General features: G+C 32.7%; 1 protein-coding gene across 1 annotated transcript in view; it reads left to right on the top strand.

The window, feature by feature from the left end:
- LOC141561979 (uncharacterized) overlaps positions 1-25,591 on the top strand; it is a 265,321-nt gene that overhangs the window by 19,618 nt on the left and 220,112 nt on the right. The window contains exons 2-5 of the mRNA XM_074302015.1: positions 7,162-7,232; positions 9,125-9,377; positions 23,066-23,171; positions 24,568-24,770. Of these exons, the coding sequence (XP_074158116.1) occupies positions 7,162-7,232; positions 9,125-9,377; positions 23,066-23,171; positions 24,568-24,770 (633 nt within the window). The remainder of the gene's footprint in view (positions 1-7,161; positions 7,233-9,124; positions 9,378-23,065; positions 23,172-24,567; positions 24,771-25,591) is intronic.

The following is a 25,591-nucleotide window of genomic DNA, read 5'->3' as shown; positions in this document are numbered from 1 at the left end:
GGAGGCAGACAGCTGCTTGAGCTCCTCGTTTTCTCTCAGAACTTACTTCATGACAAGCCTCTGGCTTAATGCTTGACCCAGAAAGAAATCCACAAATTATCACCAAGAGAAGACATCCTTGAAAGTCGCCAGAAAAGGTCTGTGTTTGTTCGGGGGAGGGTCAATCAGACTGGGCGCAGACTGAGGGCAGACAGCCAGAGCAAGACAGGCAGCTCACACAGCTCAGAACAGAGGGGGAGGGGTGTGATCTCTGCCGTTTCTGTGAAAGGGCTTTGCCCCAGTGTGGATGCTCCGTCTTGGCAGCAAGCCAGGAGCGGTGGAGAGGGTGTAAACACCGAGGTGAAGATTAAAACCCCAGAAAGCCAGCGTCTCTCAGAGCCCGGCCACCCCCAACCCCCACCTGGACTGACTTGGTGCGTTCTCAGAGCCTCAGAGTGCAGACTCAGTACAGTCATTGCTGTTCTGTTAGTGGCTCTCTGCTGCTCTACCCCCAGTCTGTAGAGGAAGCCCATTAATACCATCCAGCCCTATCCCCCGCAAAACAGACCAATTGTTTCTCTTGTCAGTTTGTTTTCTTGATTCCTACTCTGACAAAATGAACAAAAAATTCAAAAGGGCTCTAACCATTGACAGCTTCTGTGTGGAGAGGGAGCAGACTTCAAATGCTGCAGAGACTAGGAACAGAATGTCCCCAGATGTATCCCCTGGGAGGGATATAAGCTGCTCCTCAATACAAAAGAACCTCATAGAGGAAATCAAAAAGGCTCTCACAAGAGAGCTGGAACAGAAATGGGAAAAGGAAAGGGAAGCTTGGCAAGAGAGCCTGGAGAAATCATCCCATGCATTCAAAGACAGAATGGATAAAGAAATCAAATCATTGAGAAACAAGATTAGTGAGCTGGAAAAGGTAAACAACTCCAAGGAAAACAGGATTAGAGAGCTGGAAAAAGAAATCAGCTCTCTAAAAAATAAAATGGATACAATGGAAAAAAATTCCATAGAAGATAAAAACTCAATTGGACAATTACAAAGAGATATAAAAAAAGTGAGTGAAGAAAATACATCATTGAAAATTAGACTGGAACAAGTAGAAATGAATGACTCAAGGAGAAACCAAGAGGGAGTCAAGCAAAACCAGAGAAATGAAACAATTGAAAAGACTGTCAAGTACCTTACCAGAAAGACAACAGACCTGGAAAACAGATCCAAGAGAGACAATTTGAGAATAATCGGACTCCCTGAAAAATGGGAGGAAAAAAAGAGCTTGGACACCATTTTCGAGGAAATTATCAAAGAGAACTGCCCAGACGTTTTGGAAACAGAGGGTAAAATAGACATTGAGAAAATTCATTGATCACCTACTGAAAGGGACCCTAAAATCAAAACGCCAAGAAATATAGTGGCCAAGTTCAAGAACCATCAGACAAAGGAAAAGATATTGGAAGCTGCTAGAAAAAAACAATTCAGATATGGAGGATCCACAATAAGGATAACCCAGGATCTAGCAGCGTCCACATTAAAAGAACGCAGGGCCTAGAACATGATATTCCGAAAGGCTAAGGAACTTGGTATGCAGCCAAGAATAACTTACCCAGCAAGAATGAGCATCGTTTTCCAGGGAAGAAGATAGACATTTAACGAAATAAATGAATTCCATCTATTTTTGATGAAAAAACCAGACCTACATAAAAGGTTTGATCTTCAAATACAGAACTCAAGAGACTTCTAAAAAAGGTAAAAAGAAATCTTGAGAACTATACTTCTGTCAAAAAAATATGTAAAGAACATATGTACAATTTGTCTTAGAAACTAGAGGTGGAAAGTTGATTATATCATAAAAAAGTGTAAAGTGGTGATACTACATCTCATGAAGAGGCAAAGGTAACCTATTATATCTGAGAGAAAGAAAGGAGGGAGATGAACATAGCGTGTATCAATAGACATATTCGATTTATGGTGAAACTTCTTCCACTTCATTGAAAAGTGAAAAGGAAGGAGTAAGCTAAGAGGAAGGGAATACAGTAATTTCGAGGAAAAGGGATAAAATAAGGGGAGGATCTTTAAGGTGGGGGAGGGATCCTAAAAAGGGAGGGCTGTGAAAAGCAAGTGGTGTTTACCAGTTTAATACTGGATAGGAGGGTAAAAGGGAAGGAAAAGGGAAAAGCATAAGCAGGGGTTAATAGGATGGCAAGCAATATAGAATTAGTCCTTCTAACCATAAATGTGAATGGGGCAAACTGCCTCATAAAGAGGAAGCAGTTAGCAGACTGGATTAAAAGTCAGAATCCTACTATATGTTGTTTACAGGAAACACACCTGAAACAGGATGAGACATTCAAACTAAAAGTTAAAGGGTGGAGCAGAATCTATTATGCTTCAGGCAAAACCAAAAAAGCAGGAGTAGCCATCCTCATCTCAGATCAAGCAAAAACAAAAATTGATCTAATTAAAAGAGATAAGGAAGGGCATTATATCCTGCTAAAGGGAAGCATCAATAGTGAAGCAGTATCAATATTAAACATGTATGCACCAAGTGGTGCAGCATCTAAATTCTTAAAAGAGAAATTAAGAGAGCTGCAAGAGGAAATAGATAGCAAAACTATAATAGCAGGAGATCTCAACCTTGCACTCTCAGAATTATATAAATCAAACCACAAAATAAATAAGAAAGAAGTCAAAGAGGTAAATAGAATACTAGAAAAGTTTGATATGACAGATCTTTGGTGAAAGCTAAATGGAGACAGAAAGGAATATACTTTCTTCTCAGCAGTTCATGGAACCTATACAAAAATTGATCATATACTAGGGCATAAAAACCTCAAAATCAAATGCAGTAAGGCAGAAATAGTAAATGCATCCTTTTCAGACCATAATGCAATCAAAATAACATTTAATAAAAAGCCAGGGGAAGATAGACCAAAAAAAAAATTGGAAACTAAATAATCTTATACTAAAGAATGATTGGGTAAAACAGCAAATCATAGACATAATTAATAACTTCACCCAAGAAAATGACAATAATGAGACATCATACCAAAATGTGTGGGATACAGCCAAAGCAGTAATTAGGGGAAGTTTTATATCTCTACAGGCCTACTTGCATAAAGTAGAGAAAGAGAGGGCCAACGAATTGGGCTTACAACTAAAATTGCTAGAAAAGGAACAAATTAAAAACCCCCAGACAAACACAAAACTTGAAATTCAAAAAATAAAAGGTGAGATTAATAAAATTGAAAGTAAAAAAACTATTGAATTAATTAATAAAACTAAGAGTTGGTTCTATGAAAAAACCAACAAAATAGACAAACCCTTAGTAAACCTGATTAAAAAAAGGAAAGAGAAAAAGCAAATTGTTAGTCTTGAAAATGAAAAGGGTGAACTCACCACTAATGAAGAGGAAATTAGAACAATAGTTAGGAGCTACTTTGCTCAACTTTATGCCAATAAATTCGATAACTTAAATGAAATGGAAGAATACCTTCAAAAATATAGCTTGCCCAGATTAACAGAGGAAGAAGTAAGTAGTCTAAATAGTCCCATCTCAGAAAAAGAAATAGACGAAGCTATTAACCAACTCCCTAAGAAAAAGTCCCCAGGACCAGATGGATTTACAGGTGAATTCTACCAAACATTTAAAGAACAACTAACTCCAATGCTATGTAAACTATTTGAAAAAATAGGGATTGAAGGAGTCCTACCAAATTCCTTTTATGACACGGATATGGTACTGATACCTAAACCAGGTAGATAGAAAACTGAGAAAGAAAACTATAGACCAATTTCCTTAATGAATATTGATGCTAAAATATTAAATAAGATATTAGCAAATAGACTTCAGAAAATCATCCCCAGGATAATACACTATGACCAAGTGGGATTTATACCAGGAATGCAGGGCTGGTTTAATATTAGGAAAACTATTAGTATAATTGACCATATTCATAATCAAATTAATAAAAACCATATGATCATCTCAATAGATGCAGAAAAGGCATTTGATAAAATCCAACATCCATTCCTACTAAAAACGCTTGAGAGTATAGGAATAAATGGACTATTCCTTAAAATAATAAGGAGCATATATTTAAAACCTTCAGTAAACATCATATGTAATGGTGATAAACTAGAACCCTTCCCTGTAAGATCAGGAGTGAAACAAGGTTGCCCACTATCACCATTACTATTCAATATAGGGAATATATCTACCAAAGGAGAGTCAGGAATTATATGAGCAAAATTACAAAACACTTGCCACAAAAATAAAGTCAGATTTAAATAATTGGAAAGACATTCAATGTTCTTGGAAAAGCCGAGCGAATATAATAAAGATGACAATACTCCCCAAACTAATCTATTTATTTAGTGCTATACCAATCAGACTCCCAAGAAACTATTTTAATGACCTAGAAAAAATAACAACAAAATTCATATGGAAGAATAAAATGTCGAGAATTGCAAGGGAACTAATGAAAAAAAAATCAGAGGAAGGTGGTCTAAGTGTACCTGATTTAAAGCTATATTATAAAGCAACAGTCACCAAAACCATTTGGTATTGGCTAAGAAATAGACTAGTTGATCAGTGGCATAGGTTAGGTTCACAGGGCAAGATAGTGAATAAAAATAACAATCTAATCTTTGACAAACCCAAAGATCCCAAATTTTGGGATAAGAATTCATTATTTGACAAAAACTGATGGGAAAACTGGAAATTAGTATGGCAGAAACTAGGCATGGACCCACATTTAACACCACATACTAAGATTAGATCAAAATGGGTCCAAGATTTAGGCATAAAGAACGAAATCATAAATAAATTGGAGGAACATGGGATGGTTTACCTCTCAGACTTGTGGAGGAGGAAGGAGTTTGTGTCCAAGGGAGAACTAGAGACCATTATTGATCACAAAATAGAACATTTTGATTTCACCAAATTAAAAAGTTTCTGCACAAACAAAACTAATGCAAACAAGATTAGAAGGGAAGTAACAAATTGGGAAAAAATTTTTACAGTTAAAGGTTCTGATAAAGGCCTCATCTCCAAAATATATAGAGAATTGACTTTAATTTATAAGAAATCAAGCCATTCTCCAATTGATAAATGGTCAAAGGATATGAACAGACAATTTTCAGATGATGAAATTAAAACTATTTCCACCCATATGAAAGAGTGTTCCAAATCACTATTGATCAGAGAAATGCAAATTAAGACAACTCTGAGGTATCATTACACACCTGTCAGATTGGCTAAAATGACAGGAACAAATAACGATGAATGTTGGAGGGGCTGTGGGAAAACTGGGACACTGATGCATTGTTGGTGGAGTTGTGAAAGAATCCAACCATTCTGGAGAGCAATCTGGAATTATGCCCAAAAAGTTATCAAAATGTGCATACCCTTTGACCCAGCCATACTACTACTGGGCTTATACCCCAAGGAACTACTAGAGAAGGGAAAGGGTCCTGTATGTGCCAAAATGTTTGTGGTAGCCCTTTTCATAGTGGCTAGAAGCTGGAAGATGAATGGATGTCCATCAATTGGAGAATGGTTGGGTAAACTATGGTATATGAATGTTATGGAATATTACTGTTCTATAAGAAATGACCAACAGGAGAAATACAGAGAGGCTTGGAGAGACTTACATCAACTGATGCTGAGTGAAACGAGCAGAACCAGAAGATCATTATACACTTCAACAATGATACTGTACGAGGATGTATGCTGATGGAAGTGGATTTCTTCAACATAGAGAAGAGCTAATCCAATTCCAATTGATTAATGATGGACAGAACCAGCTACATCCAGAAAAGGAACACTGGGAAATGAATGTAAACTGTTATTTCTACCTTCTGAATCCAATTCTTCCTGTGCAACAAAAAATTCGGTTCTACACACATATATTGTATCTAAATTATACTGTAATATATTTAACATATATAAGACTGCTTGCCATCTGGGGGAGGGGGTTGGGGGAAGAAGGGAAAAAATCTGAATAGAAGTAAGTGCAAGGGAAAATGTTGTAAAAAATTACCCATGCATATGTACTGTCAAAAAATGTTATAATTATAAAATAAAATAAAAAATTAAAAAAAAAAAAAAAAAAAAAAGAAGCTTACATTCGAATAAGAAAAGAACATTTTGAGGAGTGATGTTTTGGTAAGGGAAGACTCCAAAATGGTAGCTATAGTCCTAGACCATTTTCTTTCCAGGAGTGGTTGTGTTTCTTAGGCTATTGTTTCCAGAGCAGGAATTATAAGGAGGATAAAAGGGATTAGAAGAACAGTGAAGAGAATGAGGAGAGGGGAGTTTTATCTTAAGCAAAATATGACAGTTGATGGAAGTTGTCACAGTAGTGGTAATGAATCTGGTTGGACTATAGTGAATGCTAATCAGGAGAAACCTAAGTTTCACAAACATGACATGAAGATCACTGGGGAGTAGCTTTTACTTTTAACCATGTCCTATTTTCAGGATATTAATAACTTGTTTAAATAGACCATGTTGGAATGTTCCCCTTACAAGTTAGTGTTCTGGTAGATGATTCTGGAATGCCGAGTACATTTGTTATAAATATTAAATATTTTGGGACAGTATACTGTTACAAAAAGAACACTAAAGTTGGAGTCTTGAGAGTTAAGTTTGGATTCTGCCTTCAAAATGGAATAGCTTTGTCCTGGACCCTCTTCCCTTTTTGTATTATCTCTTTGGAACCTTATAAGCCTCCATGAATTTAATTATTTTTACACAAATTGCTTTCAGATATAAAAATCAAGAGTCTCTTGAGCTCTAATTCCATGTCATCAGTGTTATAATGTTATAATCCCATAGACATCCCAGACTTAAAATGTACAAAATAAGCACAAATGTCTTATTACTTAGCCTTCCTTTCAACTTATTTCTGTTTAGGAAACCAGCACACTTTCAGTCACTTAAGTTCACAATTATATATTTCATAAAATTATATGTGATTATCATTTGGTTTTGTTGCTAGTTTTTATTTGCCATTTTGAATTATTTATTACATTATTTCCCTATAATCCATATAGATTATTTGAAAATGACAACCTTAAAATGATTTAAATTAAAATTATTAAATTAAATTAAAATATTTAAAAATGTAAATTCATTGTAACCTAAAGTGATTTTTACATGATTTTTCAAAGGAAAGTTACTCTTCTTATGTTGGGGCTTGAAAATGCAGAAAAAACTGACACAGCCAGAGTTCTCAAGGGAGGTAAGCTGTGGATATTTTTATAATTGTTAGTTTTATAATCCTTAATTCTGTTTAGCTATTTCTTACAGTTTTTCTCCCATACAGGTTAGGCTACCAAATGGTTACTATCTCTTAACATGTTTTGTACTTTTTTATCTCTGTGAATATTCACAGATATTCCATTTCCCCTACACCTAACAAAATTCTTTCTATTTCATGAAGACTTTTCTGATCTCAGTCACTGCCCCATAACGAATCTCATTCCCATAAAATTTGACCTTACTGATCATTACATATCTTGCATTTTGATTATTTATATATGTCTGATTAAAATTTTAAGTTCTTTTAAGAATGGTGTCATTTTTCATTTCAGCATTCTTTGCACTAGAATGTTATATTGCACAAGTTATATACCCTTAATTAAATTTTCTTGAATGGTGTTAAAGTGACTTCCAGAATCATTTTGTTTAAAAGTTAGTTTTATGGAACTTGTGTAATGGAAATAATGTAGTGAATAGTGGCTAGATTCACAGGTTAATAATGAGAGCCTATTTGACCCATAATATGGCTGAATTATAGTATGGATACTATATGGAAACTATGGATAATTCAGGTTCTTCTGCTGCCCAAGGCATCCCACATCTGGGTCACTAAATTTAGTAATCACACTTCTTATTCTTTTATGTAGTTAAGAATTGGAAAGTAAGCAATCCAATTGAATCAATTTGTATGTAATGAAGTAGTATTTGTAGTAAATAACGTGTTTGGCTTGAAGGCCCACTTTTAATCTAGAGTTAAACTATTACTTATGTAACCTGCAATTTATTTACCTCTCAGCTTCAGTTTTCTCACCTATAAAATGATGTTCTTCTAATTTACTCATAGTATCACTCTTTATATCTAAATCATGAACCCATGTAGACCTTATCTTGATATAGGGTGTTAGGTGTAAGTCAGTATTTAGTTTCTGTAATTTCCAATCCTCTCAGCAATTTTTGTCAAAAAGTGAGTTCTTATATAAGAAGCTGGGGTCCTTGGGTTTATCAAACATTAGATTAATATAGTTATTGATTATTGTGTCTTGTGAACCTAACCTATTCCATTGATGGACTACTTTATTTCTTAGCCAGTACCAAATAGTTTTGATGACCACTGTTTTATAATATAGATTTAAGTCAGGTACAACTAACTAGAGCCTCAGTTTTATTATTTATACATAGGTGTGATGATCAAAAACCTACTTAGTTGTTCAGTCATTTTAGTCATGTTTGACTTTTGTGACCTTATTTGGGATTTTCTTGGCAAAGATGTTGGAAGTCATTTGCCATTTCTTTCTCCAACTCAATTTACAGATGAGGAAACTGAAATCCATGGAGTTAAGTGACTTACCCAAGGTCACCTAGCGAGAAGGTATTTGAGTTTGAACTCAGCTCTTCCTAACTCTAGATCTTCCACTCTTACATACTTTGCCACCTTGCTACCCATTTACAATCCTTTATACATAAGTTAAAAAAAAAACACTGAACAAGAATGAGATATTCTTAGTAGGAAGAAAGTGAGGAGGAAGTGTGGCAGTTTTAGCTATGAATTGTATGTAAGTCATTGCTTATATTGTCTAACTTCTGTGTCTAATCTTTTATTGGATTGTAAACTCTTTACCAGCCAGCAGGATCTTTGTATCATATATTTCTTTGTATTTTCCATAGTCTACATTGTCTAGCTAACAAAATCTTTTTTAAAAAATAAGTCAATCAGTGAATGTTTCTTTAAATGATATTTCAAATTAATGTATCTTTGTTTTAGTATAATGATGTAAGATTTTAATTGTTTAATGATTTGATGTAAAGTTAAATATTCAGAACAAACACATCCCTAAAGAATGTCATGTTTTGTTTTTCTTTCCTTTAAAATAGAAAGTTCAATAGATGTGACTACAACCATCGGTTTTTCCAGAATTAATTTTATACGGGAAAATTTTGATGTTACAATTTTTGACATAGGAGGTGGTGGCAAAGGAATTAGGACACTATGGAAATATTACTATGCTGAATCATATGGCCTGATATTTGTTATCGATTCTAGCGATGTAAATAGAATAGAAGAATCAAAAGAGGCAATAAATGAGATATTAAAACATCCCACAATGTCAGGAAAACCTGTATTGGTGTAAGTAACAAATCTGAATAGATAAATTCAAGATAAGTGATATATTGATTTAAAGAAATTAATTTGAGTTTTAAAATATTGGATAGACCACTATGTTAATTCTATTAATATCATGGTAATGGTATATGGTTTATTTAACTTTTATGCTAAAGAGTTTTAGAGATCTTTCTTTTTAACATATTTTTTAATATAAAATATTCTCACATTGGTTAGGCATATCTTGTACCTGCTCAAATTGTTTGTTTATTTATTTATTTTATTTTTATGATGTTCTACCAAATAATTGGAGCAGAATAGTGGGGCAGGCATTCGGAATCTGTGATTAGCTTGAGGACAAGAAACAAAGGATACAGTTTATCTTGGAATAGGAATAAGAAAAGGTGCTAACTTTTTCACCTTATTGAATACTTTGAATTCTAATATGCATTTCAACATTAACTCTCATATGATTTTTTTTCTTTTGTTTTCTGAGGCAGTTGTGGTTAAGTGACTTGCTCAGGGTCACACACCTAGTAAGTATTACGTGTCTGAGATCATATTTGAACTCAGGCCCTCCTGACTTCAGGGCTGGTGCTCTATCCACTGCTCCACCTAGCTGCCCCTCATATGAATGTTTTTAAAACTTTTAATCATATCTTTTTATATCACAATTATTCTGGAATATCTATCTATCTATCTATCTATCTATCTATCTATCTATCTATCTATACATATATCACAATTATTCTGGAATATCTATCTATATATTCTTAGAATGACAATTCTTATAAAGTTAAGGAAAACTAATTAACATCTGGAAGTTTATGTGACATTTCATAGCCATTAAATCCTTGCCTTGTTTTTAATTAATATTGTGTAAATTATGGGAAATATATTTAGATTTACACAACTTTTCTGTGTAAAGCCAAGTAAACCTAACTGCTATTTCTTTTTCATACCTTCTCTGCCAATCTTTCACTCAAAAAACAATTCCAAATGTCACAAGTCCTGCATTAAAATTAGTTCATAACTACTGAAAATTTATCAGTAGAGAATATTGAGTCCTCTTGGGATTTGTTTTTATGAATAATAAAGTGCAGATAAATTACTTTATTTTCTCATTCTATATATATTTATATATTACATATGTATATATCTATGTATATCTATCTATGCCATTTCATTTTTAGTAGTCTAATACTCTTAAGTCAGTCCTTTAGTGTAATCTAAAGTAATTCTTATAGTTTAATAATTATTAGATCTATCATTGTTCTTTTTTGGGGGATTGAGAGACTGGGGATTGCTGTTGTTTAACTCTTATATTGTAAATTTTTATGCAGCTTAATAAAAAGGATATTACAAATTTTTTGAGATAGTAAATTGTTATGGGCCAGAACTCTGAACTTGAAACAAAGGATTCTCACAAGGTACTACGTCAGTGGAATTAATAAGTACAATAGTTATCTAATTTAGCATGTTTCAGTATGATTGATTTAATCCTATAAGGAAATGTTATGGGCCAGTACTTGAAGCAAAATAATAAATGGAATTGAGGAGACAATGTTAAATCTAGTTTAGCATTGATTTAATCCTACAACAAATAATGGTTTCCTAGTGATATAATGACTGGTTTGTATTCAGTGTGGGGCATATAAGGAGAAGAGCTCTCAGGGTCAGAGTTGACAAGCGCACTAAAAGCTCCCAGAGGCTGAGACAGATTCATTCCATCACCCACCTTCGTGGTGGCTGCAGGCTGAAGCACAAACCTTTGGAGTCGGAAGATTCAGAAGCCAGAGAAGGCAGGCAGGAGAGCTCAAGCTCTTGGAACCAAAGAAAGAGAAAGGCCTTCAGAAAACTAGCTGAGCCCCAAGTGAAGGAGACAAGACTTTGAAGGAGACAATAAAGGATTTGGACTTTAACCTTTGGCTACTCGTGTTGATTACTGAACTGAAATGAAGGCTGCCTCCAGAGACCCCAAGAAAAACCCAACAAGAGAATAATACATTTTATAGAGAATATTACAGTAAATTTTCTCCTAAACTTATTTGAATGAAAGAATTGTTGAGGTCTAGGAAGAATGACTGGCTCAAAATCATTTAGGAGGTTTTGAAACAGAGATTAGAGATTAACTCTCAGTGAATCCAGATATATCTCTTATATATCCTTATATATCCTACTGCTATTCTAGCACTGCCAATCTTATAATCTGGCCATTTTTCTTTTCTTTCACTCCCATGCTAATCACCAATGCTAAATTCTAGGGATATAAATGGGAAAAAGAGACAGTCCCTCCAAGTGCTTATTGTCTAATGAATATACAAAGGTAGCTGACAAGTGCAAAGGGACAAGGTTGGTGGGAGTGCCTGAACATAACATTATTGTGCCTGAGGGTAGCATAGCAGAAGCAGGAAAATGAAATGGACAAGAAAGTCCTGAGCCCTTCCAAAATGGAAACTTGGAGGATGGCCAAGGAGCATTGCACTCCATCCCTCCAGTCAGAGGGAGAAACAATTGAGGATTGAAGAGATAGATGTTAAAAATCAAAGTGTAAGTACATCTTCACAGTAATAAGATTTCAGGTGATGAGCTCAATTTTACTATGATGCTACTGGAATCAAAACAAGCAGGGCAGCTGATGGAAAAATAATATGAGTTGCCTTGTGTCCCATGCAGCTCAAGTTCCATGACATCATCCGCCCTCCTTTTCTCTTCTGTTCCTTCCTGGGAAACGAAGTAATCCTTTTTGTTGTCAAGCACAAGCACAAGCACTTGGGCTTTGATCCTTTTCCTTCCAGGAGGTTATCTTATTATATCCCTTTTCCATCTTCAGTCACATATGCCTACAGGCATATCTCAATAGATCTATAATTTTAAAAAAGAGGGAGAAAGCCTTCTGTAACTTACCTTTGTCATTTCTTTAATCTTTTATCTATTGTTTCTTTTTTACTGCCAAACTTTTTTAGGGTTACTAACAACTCTTTTTAAAATTTTGTTGGTTCCAATGTATTTTTTATCCAGTCATTTTCTGATAGCCTTCTCCTCTCCAAGATAATACTTAGTAATAAAGAAAAACATTTAAGGAAAACCTAACATGATGGCTACAACATTTACATATGTCATATTTGGCATATGTAGTTACCTCATCCTTTATGGAGAGGAAATGGAGTCTTGTATGCTAGAATCAGTATTGGTCAATACATTTAATTTGAATTTAGCTTTCTTTCTGTGGTGTTTCTATTTACATTACTGTATTATATTTACTGTTTTTCTGGTTCTGGTTACTTTGTTAGTTCATATAAGTCTTTTATGATTTTCTGAATCCCTCACTTTTAGTGTTTTTTTGAGGCACTGTTAAATTCACATATCACTATTTAACCATTCCAGACTTGATGGGTATCACTTTATTTTCAGTTTTCATTTTTACAAGAGAGCTGTTTTGAGTATTTTAGTACATAAAGGATTTTATGACTATTTTAGAACTATTTTGAGATACTCATTAGTACAACTACTAAATCAAAGTATTGGCTACCAACAATCTCTTAACAACAATAACCAAAAGCCATTTTTTAAAATTCTCAGCATATGCCTCCTCCTTCCTAAGGGAAGAAAAAAACCCAAAAAACCTTTTTGGCACTATTGTTGAGGATGTTTCCTAAAAACTTTCTCTTCCCCTGGTTTCCGTATCACTGCTGTTTCCTAACTTCCTTCATGGTTGCATCCTTAGATGGATCATCATCCATTTCCCTCCCCTTTGATGTCCTTTGAGGTTCTATTTTTTACCCCGCCTTTTTTGTTGTTGAGGCATTTGGGTTTAAGTGACTCCAGGGTCACACAGCCAGGAAGTGTTAAGTGTCTGAGGCCAGATTTGAACTCAGGTCCTCTTGACTTCAAGACAGGTATTCTACACACACTAGTTGCTTCTCTTTTTCCTTTTCTCTGAATTTACTTCCTTCTGATATTCTAGTCTGTTCCCATAGATTTTATAATCAGTATACAGATGATTCCTAAATCCAGACCTAATATCTTTGCTGAACTCTGGTCCTACATTGCTAACCATCTGCTAGGCATCTCAATTAGGATATACCACAGGCATCTCAAATTTAGCATATGCAGAACAGAATTGCTCATCCTTCCATTGCTAAGTAATAATATAGAATCCATCATATTTTTCATTTTGTTAGTCATTTAACAAGCATTGGTTAAGCTCTGGCTTGCATAATAGATACTGATACTGGGGATATATTTAAAAGATGAAAATAATTCTTATTCTTTAGGAGTTTACATTAGAAGGGATGGGAAGCAATGTGTACATGTAAGTAAAATATAAATATGTACAGAGTAATGTAAAAGAGGTGCCTAGGCAAGTCATGCTATAGGAAATGATAAAAGAACTAAGGTATGAAGAAAGCCAAGAAGCAAATGGGAAGAGATAAAATATTCTGGGCAACAGGGATAGTCTGTACAAACACAGAGATAGGAGATGGGATGCTGAGTTAGGGAATGTGAAGTAGGCTAGTTTGGCTGGAATGTTTATTGCATACAAAAAAACAATAATTCTGGAAAAGTAAGTAGTCCAAATCAATGTTGAGAAATAGGACAAAGGATTTTAAGAATTATCTTTTCCATCCACCTTTCTTTTGTACTTATTTGGTTCAGTGGTATCACTGACACTTACCAGGTTTACCACTTAAGAGACATCTTTATTTCTCCATTCTAACTCCTACTTCACAAATATAGCCCAATTCCAAATCTTATTGATTCTACCTTCACAACATTTTTCACATTCGGTCCCTTCTCTACACTCAAATTGCCACCATCTTTATTCAGTCCGCCTTCACCTCCTTTTCAGACTTTTCTCTACAATCTATCTTCCACATAACTTGTAAAGTGATTTTCCCAAATTACAAATTTGACCACATCACTTCTCAGCTGAGCAAACTTCACTTCCCATTAGCTCTAAAATAAAAATAAAATGACAATTAAAAGCCCTTCACAACCTGGCTCCAACCTACTTTTCCAAATTACTTTTCCAGCCTTAGATCCAGTCAAACTTATTTTCTTGCTTCCTTCTTGGTGCCTTTGAATAGGTCGTTTCCTGAATCTGAAATGAACTCCTTTGTCATCTCTATCAGAGAGAATCCCTAACTTCTTCCAAAATTTAGTTCAATAGCTTCTTTCAGAGTTGTTTAAGGGACTACTACTTATATGAAACTTTCCCCCTTTGGGCATAGTTGCAGAATGCTCTACTTAATGGTTAGATCAGTTCACAATATTATCAACAATGTATTAGTATCCTAGTTTTCTCACATCCCCTCCAAATTCATCATTACTTTTCCTGACATATTAGCCAATCTGAGAGATGTGAAGTGGTAATTCAGAGTTGTCTTAATTTGCAATCTGTAGTGATTTAGAATAAATTTTCATATGACTAAAAATAGCTTTAATTTCATTATCAGAAAAATTGTTCTTATCCTCTGACCATTTATTAATTAAGAAAAGGCTTATAGCCTATATATTTTGAAAATAAGGCCTTTATTAGAAACACTGGATGTAAAAATTTTCTTTCTGCTTCTCTTCTAATTTTGGCTGCATTGGCTTTGTGCAAAATCTGAGCTACTGAAAATTATCCATTTTGCATTTCATAATGTTCTCTAGTTCTTCTTTGACCATAAATTCCTCCCTTTTCCACAGAAAAGCCTGTCCTTCTAATTTGCTCAAAATTTCACCCTTTAAGTCTAACTCATGAACCCATTTCAACTTGTCTTGCTAGATGCTAGATGTTAGCTGTTGGCCTAGTTTCTGCCATACTGTTTTCCAGTTTTCTCAGCAATTTTTGTCAAATAGTGAATTTTTATTTCAGAAGCTAGAGTCCTTGGATTTATCAAACTCTAGATTATTATAGTAATTGCTTATTGTGTCTTATGAACCTAATATCTTCCATTGATCCACTTTATTTTTCAGCCAGTACCAAATGGTTTTGCTGACTGCCACTTTATAGTATAGTTTTAGGTCAGATACAGGTAGGCCAACTTTCTTTGCATTTTAAATTAATTCTTGTGAAATTATTGACCTGTTATTCCAGATGAATTGTTAGTTTTTCTAATTCTCTAAAGTAATTTTTTGGCACTTTGATTGGTATGGCATTGAAAAAATATTGAGCTAAAATTGTCATTTTTACTATATTAGCTTGACATTACTCATGAATGCTTGATATTCTTGCAGTTGTTTAGATCTAACTTTATTTTTGTGAAATGTGTTTTCTGAATTCATATAGCTCCTGACTTTGTCTTGACTCCCAAATATTTCATATTATCTACAGTTATTTTAGGTGGAATTTCTTTTTCTATCTCTTGTTTCTGGACATTGTTGGGCATAAAGGACACATAGAAATGTTGATGATTCATGTGGGTTTATGTTATATCCTGTACCTTTGCTGAAAATTTTAATTATTTCTAATAGTTTTAGTTAATTCTCTAGAATCATTTGCATCATATCATTTGCAAAGAGCAAATTACCTTACCTACTCTAATACCCTCAACTTTTTTTTCTTCTCTTACTGATACAGATAACCTTTGTTATTGTTAGTATTGTTAGTATTATTAGTAACTAATATTGTTAGTGTTAAATAGTGATGATAATGGGCAACCTTGTTTTACCCCTGATCTTTTTTGGAATGCTTCTAGTTTATCCCTCTTGCATATGATGCTTGTGGATGGTTTTAGATAGGTGCTAATCTCTATTATAAGGAAAACTGCAATTATTCCTATGTTCTCTAATGTTTTTAAAAGGATTGGATGTTGTATTTTGTCAAATGTTTTTTCCACATCTATTAAGGTAATCAATCATATGATTTCTGTTAGTTTTTTATTGATATCAATTTCACTGATAGTTTTGCCTTGCCTTCCCTAATATAAATTGGTCTTAGTATATTATCTTGATTATATAATTTTTTTTTGCTAATTTTTCTTTTGCTCTTTGCTAATATTTAAATTTTTGTATCAGTATTCATCAAGGAAAGTGGTCTATAATTTTCTTTTCTGTTTTGGCCCTTCTTGATTTAAATGTCAACACAATATGTGTGTCAAAGAAGGAATTTGGTAGGACCCTTTCTCCCCCTATTTTTCCAAATAATTTATAACATATTTGAATTAATTGTTGTTTAAATAGTTGGTAGATTTCAATCATAAATCTATCTGGCCCTGGAGATTTTTTGTTAGGGAATCATTAATGGCTTGTTTACTTTCTTTTTCAAAAATAGAACTATTTAAGTAATTTATGTCTTCATCTATATTTTTATTTAATTAGATTATCAGGTTTATGAGCATAAAACTGAGCAAAATATCTCCTAATCATTGCTTTAATTTCCTCTTCATTAGTGGTAATTTATCCCTTTTCATTTTTGATACAAGTTTGATACTGATAATTTTGATGCTTTTAATTTGGTTGGTTTGCTTTCTTTAATAAAAGTAATCAAAATGTATTTATTTTGTTAGGTTTTTTTTTTTCATAAAGCCAACTAGTTTTCTTTATACTTTAATATTCTTTTTCAATTTTCTTAATTTCTCCATTGATTTTCAGAATTTCTAATTTGGTATTTAATTGGGGGGTTTTCATTTTTTAGTTTTTTAAATTGCATACCCAGTTCATTGACATTTACTATCTACATTTTATTCATGTAAACATCTAGATATATAAAATTTTCCCCAATAAGTTTTTTGACTGCATTGCATAAGTTTTGGTATATTGTCTCATTGTTGTCATTCTTTGGGATGAATTCATTGATTTATTTTCTATGATTTATTGTTTTACCCAGTCATTTTTTAGGATTAGATCATCTACTTTCCAAATAATTTTTATTCTCTTTTTCCTTGGCCCTTTATTACAAGTAATTTTTATGGTGATGCCATGACTTGCAAGTGAATTGGATTTAAGTGAGGGAGGACTATGTAAGATCACTTGCCTCACTTTCCCTTTTAGAGCTATCTGGGTCCAGTGGCCAGATATAGATCAGGATGAATGGAAATGGCCCTGGATGAAATGAAAGATCTTGACAATTTTAAGCTAAGATCTTCCACAGGTTTCAGTTTGACTAAGACTACACCCATTACTACCCAGTGATTGAGGCTGGGTAGCAAGTGAGGAAGGAATCTTCTCTTTAGTCTTGATATTACTTAATTATCTATGGTACACTTTCTGAAGATGTAGTTTTCTTCCTTATCTCTTTTAATTAGATCCAGTTTTGCCTTTGCTTGATCTAAGATCAGAATTGCTACCCTTGCTTTTTTTTTTTTTTTTATTTCAACTATAGCATAATAGACTCTGCACCAGCCAAAATTTTACTTTTACTCTGCATGAATCTCTCTGCTTCACATGTGTTTCTTGTAAACAACATATTATAGGATTCTGGCTTTTAATGAACTCTTCTATGCATTTTTCTTTTATAGGAGAGATCATTCCTTTTACATTCACAGTTAAGATTATTAATTTTGTGTTTCCTACTATCCTGTTTTCCCCAAGTTAATCCTTTTATGTTTCCTAAAACTTAAATGGTTATCCATACAGAGTAGGCATTTAATAAATGTTAGTTGAATTAATCATGTTTTGACTATCATTAAATAATTTATTATTATTTTCTTCAGTTTTCAGACTGAAAATAGGAATACTTTCAGTGATATGAAAATGCTTAAATAATGTCTATTTTTGTCTATTTAGTGTTTATCTTTCAATGAGAAAATTAAGTAAGTAGAAATGTGTTGCTTAATGTTAATGCTTCTATAAAAAAAGTTTCATGAAATACCATCATAAAAAGTATTGGATTTAAATAAACAATTAGGAGGGAAGAGATGTTTCCAAGCATCCACTTAGTTGTAATCTTATTGAATCATGGACTATACATGGAGATTTTTTGTGATTTACAATGATTCTTCATTGAATATTACTATCAAATAAGAGAAATTTCTCATATTTGTATTATTTTTTATTTTATTATAATTCCTTAAGTCATGAACACCATATGAAATTTTTCCTACTCACTTTTAAAGATAGAATCTTTTTCTTTTTAAATACAATTGTATGTTGACATTATTTTTTATAGTTTTTGCCTGAAAGCATTTTGTATATGTTTGAAACTGTTCATTTTAGTTTTTTGAAGATTTTTTTCCAAAAAGTTATTAAAGTGCACATTAAGAAAAGGAAATTAAATCATTGGAAACTTAATGTTCAGTTTATGTGATAGTAAGCTCAAATATTTGCTCTTTTTGTATATTTAGCAAATACTAACAATAGAATTCAGAGGCAGGGGGAGGATGTTGCCTAAACAACTCAAAAAAATTGAGCTTAAGCACAGAGATTTAAAATATTCTTGATATGTGGTTCATAATGTACTAATTATATTTTATTTTAAAGGGTGAAAATGAATCATTCTTTAAGTGACAGAAAGCTGTATAATCCAGTTATTTAGATAATTTTGTGAGATGCACATCAGAAAGAATGATTCACCTAAATAAAACCAAATGCTCTTATACTACAAGATATTGTAGTGTACTGAGCAGAATGCTAAACTTGGGATTTGCTCCAATTCTACCGCTGACACTTACTACATAACTATAGGCAAGTTAGTAAATGTTACTGTGTGTTCCACCAAAGGGGAAAAAAAAATAATATTACCTGTAGTATTTACTTGGCAAGATTGTGGTCAAGCTCAAATGAGCATATAGGAAGTTCTTTGCAAATGTTAGGACAGTATATAAAAGGCAACGATTATTATTAGAAATATAAATAAATGGCAAACAAAATTTCCCAGGAATCTTACAAATATGATTTATAAAACAATGAAATTTGGCTGAATCACAGGGAAATGTGAGGTTTTGTTTTGTTTCTTTTCATTTCCAATTATGAACATATAGTTAAACATATGATTATTAAGCACTTGTTAGGATGTTGGGACATAAAAGACAAAATATGATTTTTGATTTCAAGAGTTTACATTCTAACCTAGGTAAATAAATTTATTTTGTACCTAGTTGTTCCTGTTTCTGGTAGCTTGTTTGAAAAATAGCAGTGGATAAGTAGCATTTTAAAGGTTGCAAAATATTTTAAATAAATATACTTATTTATTCTACCATCTTTTCTACTATCTTAAAAGAAGATAATAACAGCCACAAATCTTAGGTCACTTAGAGATAGAGATAGTAGAACAATAACATTAAATCAAAATGCCTAACAATATGGGCAATAAAGTAAATCAGTTCTAAGATTCTGTTAAGAAATAGCTTTAACTTCAGAAAATCATCCCCAGGATAAATACACTATGATCAAGTAGGATTTATACCAGGAATGAAGGGCTGATTTAATATTAGGAAAACTATTAGTATAATTGACCATATTAATAATCAAATTAATAAAAACCATATGATCATCTCAATAGATGCAGAAAAAGCATTTGATAAAATACAACATCCATTCCTACTAAAAACACTTTAGAGTATAGGAATAAATGGACTATTCCTTAAAATAGTCAGGAGCATATATTTAAGACTGTCAGTAAGCATAATATGCAATGGGGATAAACTGGAACCTTTCCAAGTAAGATCAGGAGTGAAACAAGGTTGCCCACTATCACCATTACTATTCAATATTGTATGAGAAATGCTAGCCTCGGCAATAAGAGTCGAGAAAGAGATTAAAGGAATAAGAGTAGCTAATGAGGAAATCAAACTATCACTCATTGCAGATGATATGATGGTATACTTAGAGAACCCCAGAGATTCTAATAAAAAGTTATTAGAAATAATTCACAACTTTAGCAAAATTGCTGGATACAAAATAAATCCACATAAATCCTCAGCATTTTTATACATCACCAACAAAATGCAACAGCAAGAGATACAAAGAGAAATTCCATTCCAAACAAATGTTGAGAGCATAAAATATTTGGGAATCCATCTACCAGAGAAAAGTCAGGAATTATATGAGCAAAACTACAAAACACTTGCCACAAAAATAAAGTCAGATTTAAATAATTGGAAAGACATTAAGTGCTCTTGGATAAGCCTAATAATAAATATTATGTCATATATAATAATAATAATAATAAATATTATGTCATAATAAAGATGACAATACTCCCCAAACTAATCTATTTATTTAGTGCTATACCAATTAGACTCCCAAGAAACTATTTTAATGATCTAGAAAAAACAATAACAAAATTCATATGGAAGAACAAAAGGTCGAGAATTTCAAGGGAATTAATGAAAAAAAAAGTCAGATGAAGGTGGTCTAGCTGTACCTGATCTAAAGCTATATTATAAAGCAGCAGTCACCAAAAACATTTGGTATTGGCTAAGAAATAGACTAGCTGATCAGTGGAACACGTTAGGTACACACGACAAAATAGGGTTAAACTATAGTAATCCAGTGTTTGACAAACCCAAAGATACTAACTTTGGGGATAAGAATTCATTATTTGAAAAAAAAAAGCTGTTGGGAAAACTGGAAATTAGGATGGCAGAAATTAGATATGGACCCACACTTCACATCATATGCCAAGATAAGATCAAAATGGGTCCATGATTTAGGCATAAAGAACGAAATCATAAATAAATTGGAGGAACATGGGAAAGTCTACCTCTCAGACTTGTGGAGGAGGAAGGAATTTATGACCAAAGGAGAACTAGAGATCATTATTGATCACAATATAGAAGATTTTGATTACATCAAATTAAAAAGCTTTTGTACAAACAAAACAAATGCAACAAGATTAGAAGGGAAGTAACAAATTGGGAAAATATTTTTATAGTTAAAGGTTCTGATAAAGGCCTCATTTCCAAAATATATAGAGAACTGACTCTAATTTATAAGAAATCAAACTATTCTCCAATTGATAAATGGTCAAAGGATATGAACAGACAATTTCAACTATTTCCACTCATATGAAAGAGTGTTCTAAATCACTACTGATCAGAGAAATGCAAATTAAGACCACTCTGAGATACCACTACACACCTGTCAGATTGGCTAACTGGAAAAGATAATGATGAATGTTGGAGGGGATGTGGGAAAACTGGGACACTAATACATTGTTGGTGGAGTTGTGAAAGAATCCAACCATTCTGGAGAGCAATCTGGAATTATGCCCAAAAAGTTATCAAACTGTGCATACCCTTTGACCCAGCAGCGCTACTACTGGGATTTTATCCCAAGGAAATACTAAAGAAGGGAAAGGGACCTGTATGTGCCAAAATGTTTGTGGCAGCTCTTTTTGTAGTGGCTAGAAACTGGAAAATGAATGGATGTCCATCAATTGGAGAATGGTTGGGTAAATTATGGTATATGAATGTTATGGAATATTGTTGCTCTGTAAGAAAGGACCAGCAGGAGGAATACAGAGAGGCTTGAAGAGACTTACATGAACTGATGCTGAGTGAAATGAGCTCACTATACACTTCAACAATGATATTGTATGACAATATATTCTAATTGAAGTCTTCAACATAGAGAAGATCCAATTCAGTTCCAGTTGATCAATAATGGACATAAAAAGCTACACCCAGATAAGGAACACTGGGAAATGAGTGTAAAATTTTTGCACTATTGTCTTTCTACCCAGGTTACTTATACCTTCAGAATCCAATTCTTACCATGCAACAAGAAATTTGGTTTTACACACATATATTGTATCTAGGATATACTGTAACACATTTATTATGTATGGGATTGCCTGTCATCTAGGGGAGGGAGTAGAGGGAGGGAGGGGAAAATTTGGAAAAGTGAATACAAGGGATAATGTTGTAAAAAAATTACCCATGCATATGTACTGTCAAAAAAAACTATAATTATAAAATTAATAAAAAAATAAGAAGTAGCTTTACAGGACTCACGTATGCAAAAATGTTTTTAGCAGTCCTTTTTGTAGTGGTAAGGAACTAGAAATTGAGAGGATGCCCATCAGTTGGAGAATGGCTAAATAAGTTATGGTATATGAATATTATGGAATATTTTATTGTACTATAAGAAATGAACAGCAGGATGATTTCAGAGAAGACTGGAGAGACTTACGTGAATTGATACTAAGTGAAATGATCAGATCCAGGAGATCATTATACACAGGAACAACAAAATTATGTGATGATCAACTGGGATAGACTTGACTCTTTTTAACTGTGAGATTATTCATGGAAATTCTAATGATCCTGTGATGGAAAGAGCCTTCGGCATCCAGAGAGAGGACTATGAGGACTGAATGTAGATCACAACATACTATTTTTATTTTTTTTAATTGTTGTTTGTTTGCTTGTTTTTTTCTTTCTTATTTCCCCCATTTTGATTTTATTTTTCTTGTGGAAAATGTGGAAATATGTTTAGAAGAATTGCATATTTTTTACCTATATTGGATTACTTTCTCTCTAGTGGAGAGGCAGGGGGTGGAGAGAGGGAGAAAAATTTGGAACACAAAGTTTTGCAAGGGCCAGTGTTGGAAAACATCTTTTGATATATTTTGAAAAATGAAAAGCTATTATTATTTTAAAACTGCTGTACAAATGAAGAAAGAATAAAATAAATTTTAACAAAATTTTGTAAAATACATGGTGAATAAAACTTTAAATATATATGTGTATGTACATATATAAATGTTTTTGAAAGGCTTGCCTTTTGAATAACTTGATTATAAAGTTGTTATAAAACCAGCTCTGACTTTTGTTTTCTAGACTGGCAGATAATCAAGATAAAGAAGGAGCTTTGTCAGAAACATGCCTAGCCAAATGTTTGTCACTAGACACGTTGATCAACGAGCAAAAATGTCTCTGTCAGCTGGTAAGTTTCTCAAACCCTCATTCTTTCTTTGCTAATTATAATATGAATAACTTTATTTTAATGAAAAATCCTGATCTTTTTAGGACAAATATCATATAAAAACACTCCTATGTAAGGCATTATAATTTGACAAATCAAATTTTCTCCTTCCCTACATGTCTTAAAAAATACTGTTTTTTCCCAATTAAAGTAACTTTTACAAACCATCGATACTATCTGTCTACATATATATATATATATTTACATATAAATATATATATATATTTACATATATACATATATATATTTAATTTTTTTAGTTTTTCAGAGATGTAGAGTCTAATTGTAATTATGCAATATAGAGTATGATATATATATATATGTGTATATATATATATTATATTATATATTACACTGACTTTCATGTAGTTTGCGAAAAATATAGTTGCAGAACAGTTACTTATTTTTGCTGGTAGAAAAGTTTCCTTCCTCCCGGGTCTCTATATCAATGAAATCATATTTCCAGTAAAAAAAAAATTGTTACTTAAAAATAGACTATATATGTAGAAAAGTTTTATAGCATTGAAAATCATGTGAAGTGAATTCAATTATTAAGCTTGATATTACAAAATGAACATTAAGACTTTAAAGCAGTTTTCATAATCAGTATATCAGTTCCACACTTGCCTTATCAGTTCCACACTTGCCTTAATTTTTTAAATTAAAAAATGTAAATAGAAGTTAAACAATATTTTCTCCCTATATTCCAGTTCATTCACACACCCAACTTCAAAGATCTGGAATTCTGGACCCCTATTATAGTTGTGACAAACAACATATCAAAGTTGTCAAAATATAAGGTGTCCCAAAAGGCTTAGTTCTACTAAAGCTACTAAAATTTAAAACTATACTTGTATTTTATTTCATTATGGATAAATAGATTAGGGATGATGACAGTAGTAATAATAGCTGACATATATATATATATATATATATATATACATACACACACACACACACACACACACACTGTGCTTTAAAGTTTGTAAAGCATATTATACACATTTGATTAACCTGGTATAGTAGATATATGTTGGACATAGAATCAGGAAAACCTGGGTTTGAATCCTATCTCAGTCACTTAAACTAGTTGTGTGATTATGCACAAATCCTTTAAGCTTTCTGGCCTTCAGTGTTTTCTTCTGTGAAATTAGCACTAAATTTGTGGGCCTATATACTGTACATTTTGTAAGCCAAATGAATTCTTTTTTTAACTTTAGATTTGCATAGTTACATTGTGCAGTTATTTTGAGATAGCTCTCTTGATATGAGTATATGTCTTATATTTTGTTTCTAGGTAATGTTCATGTGTTATCTTTTACCATTAAACAGTTTTACATATTTACCCTGTTTTTAGAAAGGTTGTTCAACATTGTTGTTTACTGGCAAGAAAATTGACAAGTCCATAAAGAAAGGCATTTTTTGGCTTCTTAGTTGCATCGGCAATGACTTTTATACTTTAAAACCCCGTGTTGAAAGAGATACAAAGGCTCAACAAATTTTTGAGGAAATGAAAAAACGGCAACGAGCAGAGCGAGTGAGGCAACTACGAAGAGAAAGGTACCAATCAATAAAGTACACAGCCTAGTGCATCTCACATCAAAAACACCAAAATTGTGGGAATAATGTGTATTTGTTATTTTTATTCATTCAGTTTTCTCCTTTTTTATGAAGGAAGCCATTTGGTGAGAATTTGTGGTTAGATATTTTACATCTTCAGGTTTTGATGACATATTTGTAATACATTAGTATTAGTATATTAATACTGTTATCATTATTAAACAAATATTATGTTGTAGGCAGAATTACACAAAGAACATATTTTTTCATCATCATTCATCATCTTTCAGAGTTTTGTAATTTTGTCTGTCCTTGTCAACTTTGAGACAAAGTGAATTTTTTAAAGAATTGTTAGATCAAAATCACTTATCTGCTTTTCTTACATGCAAAGAGTAAGAAAAATTATATTTTTCAAAAAAAAATTGCCTGAATGAAAACACTTAACATTTAAATAGTTAAATGGAGTAGTAAAACTTAATCATGCCTTTTTATTTTTAAATGATGTATATAAACATGAACATAATTACATTTTAAAATTAAATTTAAATAAAAATTCATACAGTATTTCTGCACTTAATCTGTGTATCTCTGTCTCTCTCTTCATGTCAAAAAAGAAAGAAAGGGGGTAGTTGCCCTCTCTTTTAGGAGAAGGTAGGATATAATTTTCACAGTCCTAAAAAGGTATGATAGAAACTATGATACAGTGGAACTCCCAGATTGTTATACTCCTAGCCATTGGCCAGAAAGTGGAAAAAGATGAGTTTTGACCATAGGGAAACAGATCCATGTTTTCCCAATTTATAGTAATACTGTTCAATGAT

This window comes from Sminthopsis crassicaudata, chromosome 3, assembly GCF_048593235.1.
Source record: "Sminthopsis crassicaudata isolate SCR6 chromosome 3, ASM4859323v1, whole genome shotgun sequence".
NCBI lineage: Eukaryota > Metazoa > Chordata > Mammalia > Dasyuromorphia > Dasyuridae > Sminthopsis > Sminthopsis crassicaudata.
Note: the sequence above shows the minus strand (reverse complement) of the source record. Positions and strands in the feature narration are given on the sequence as shown.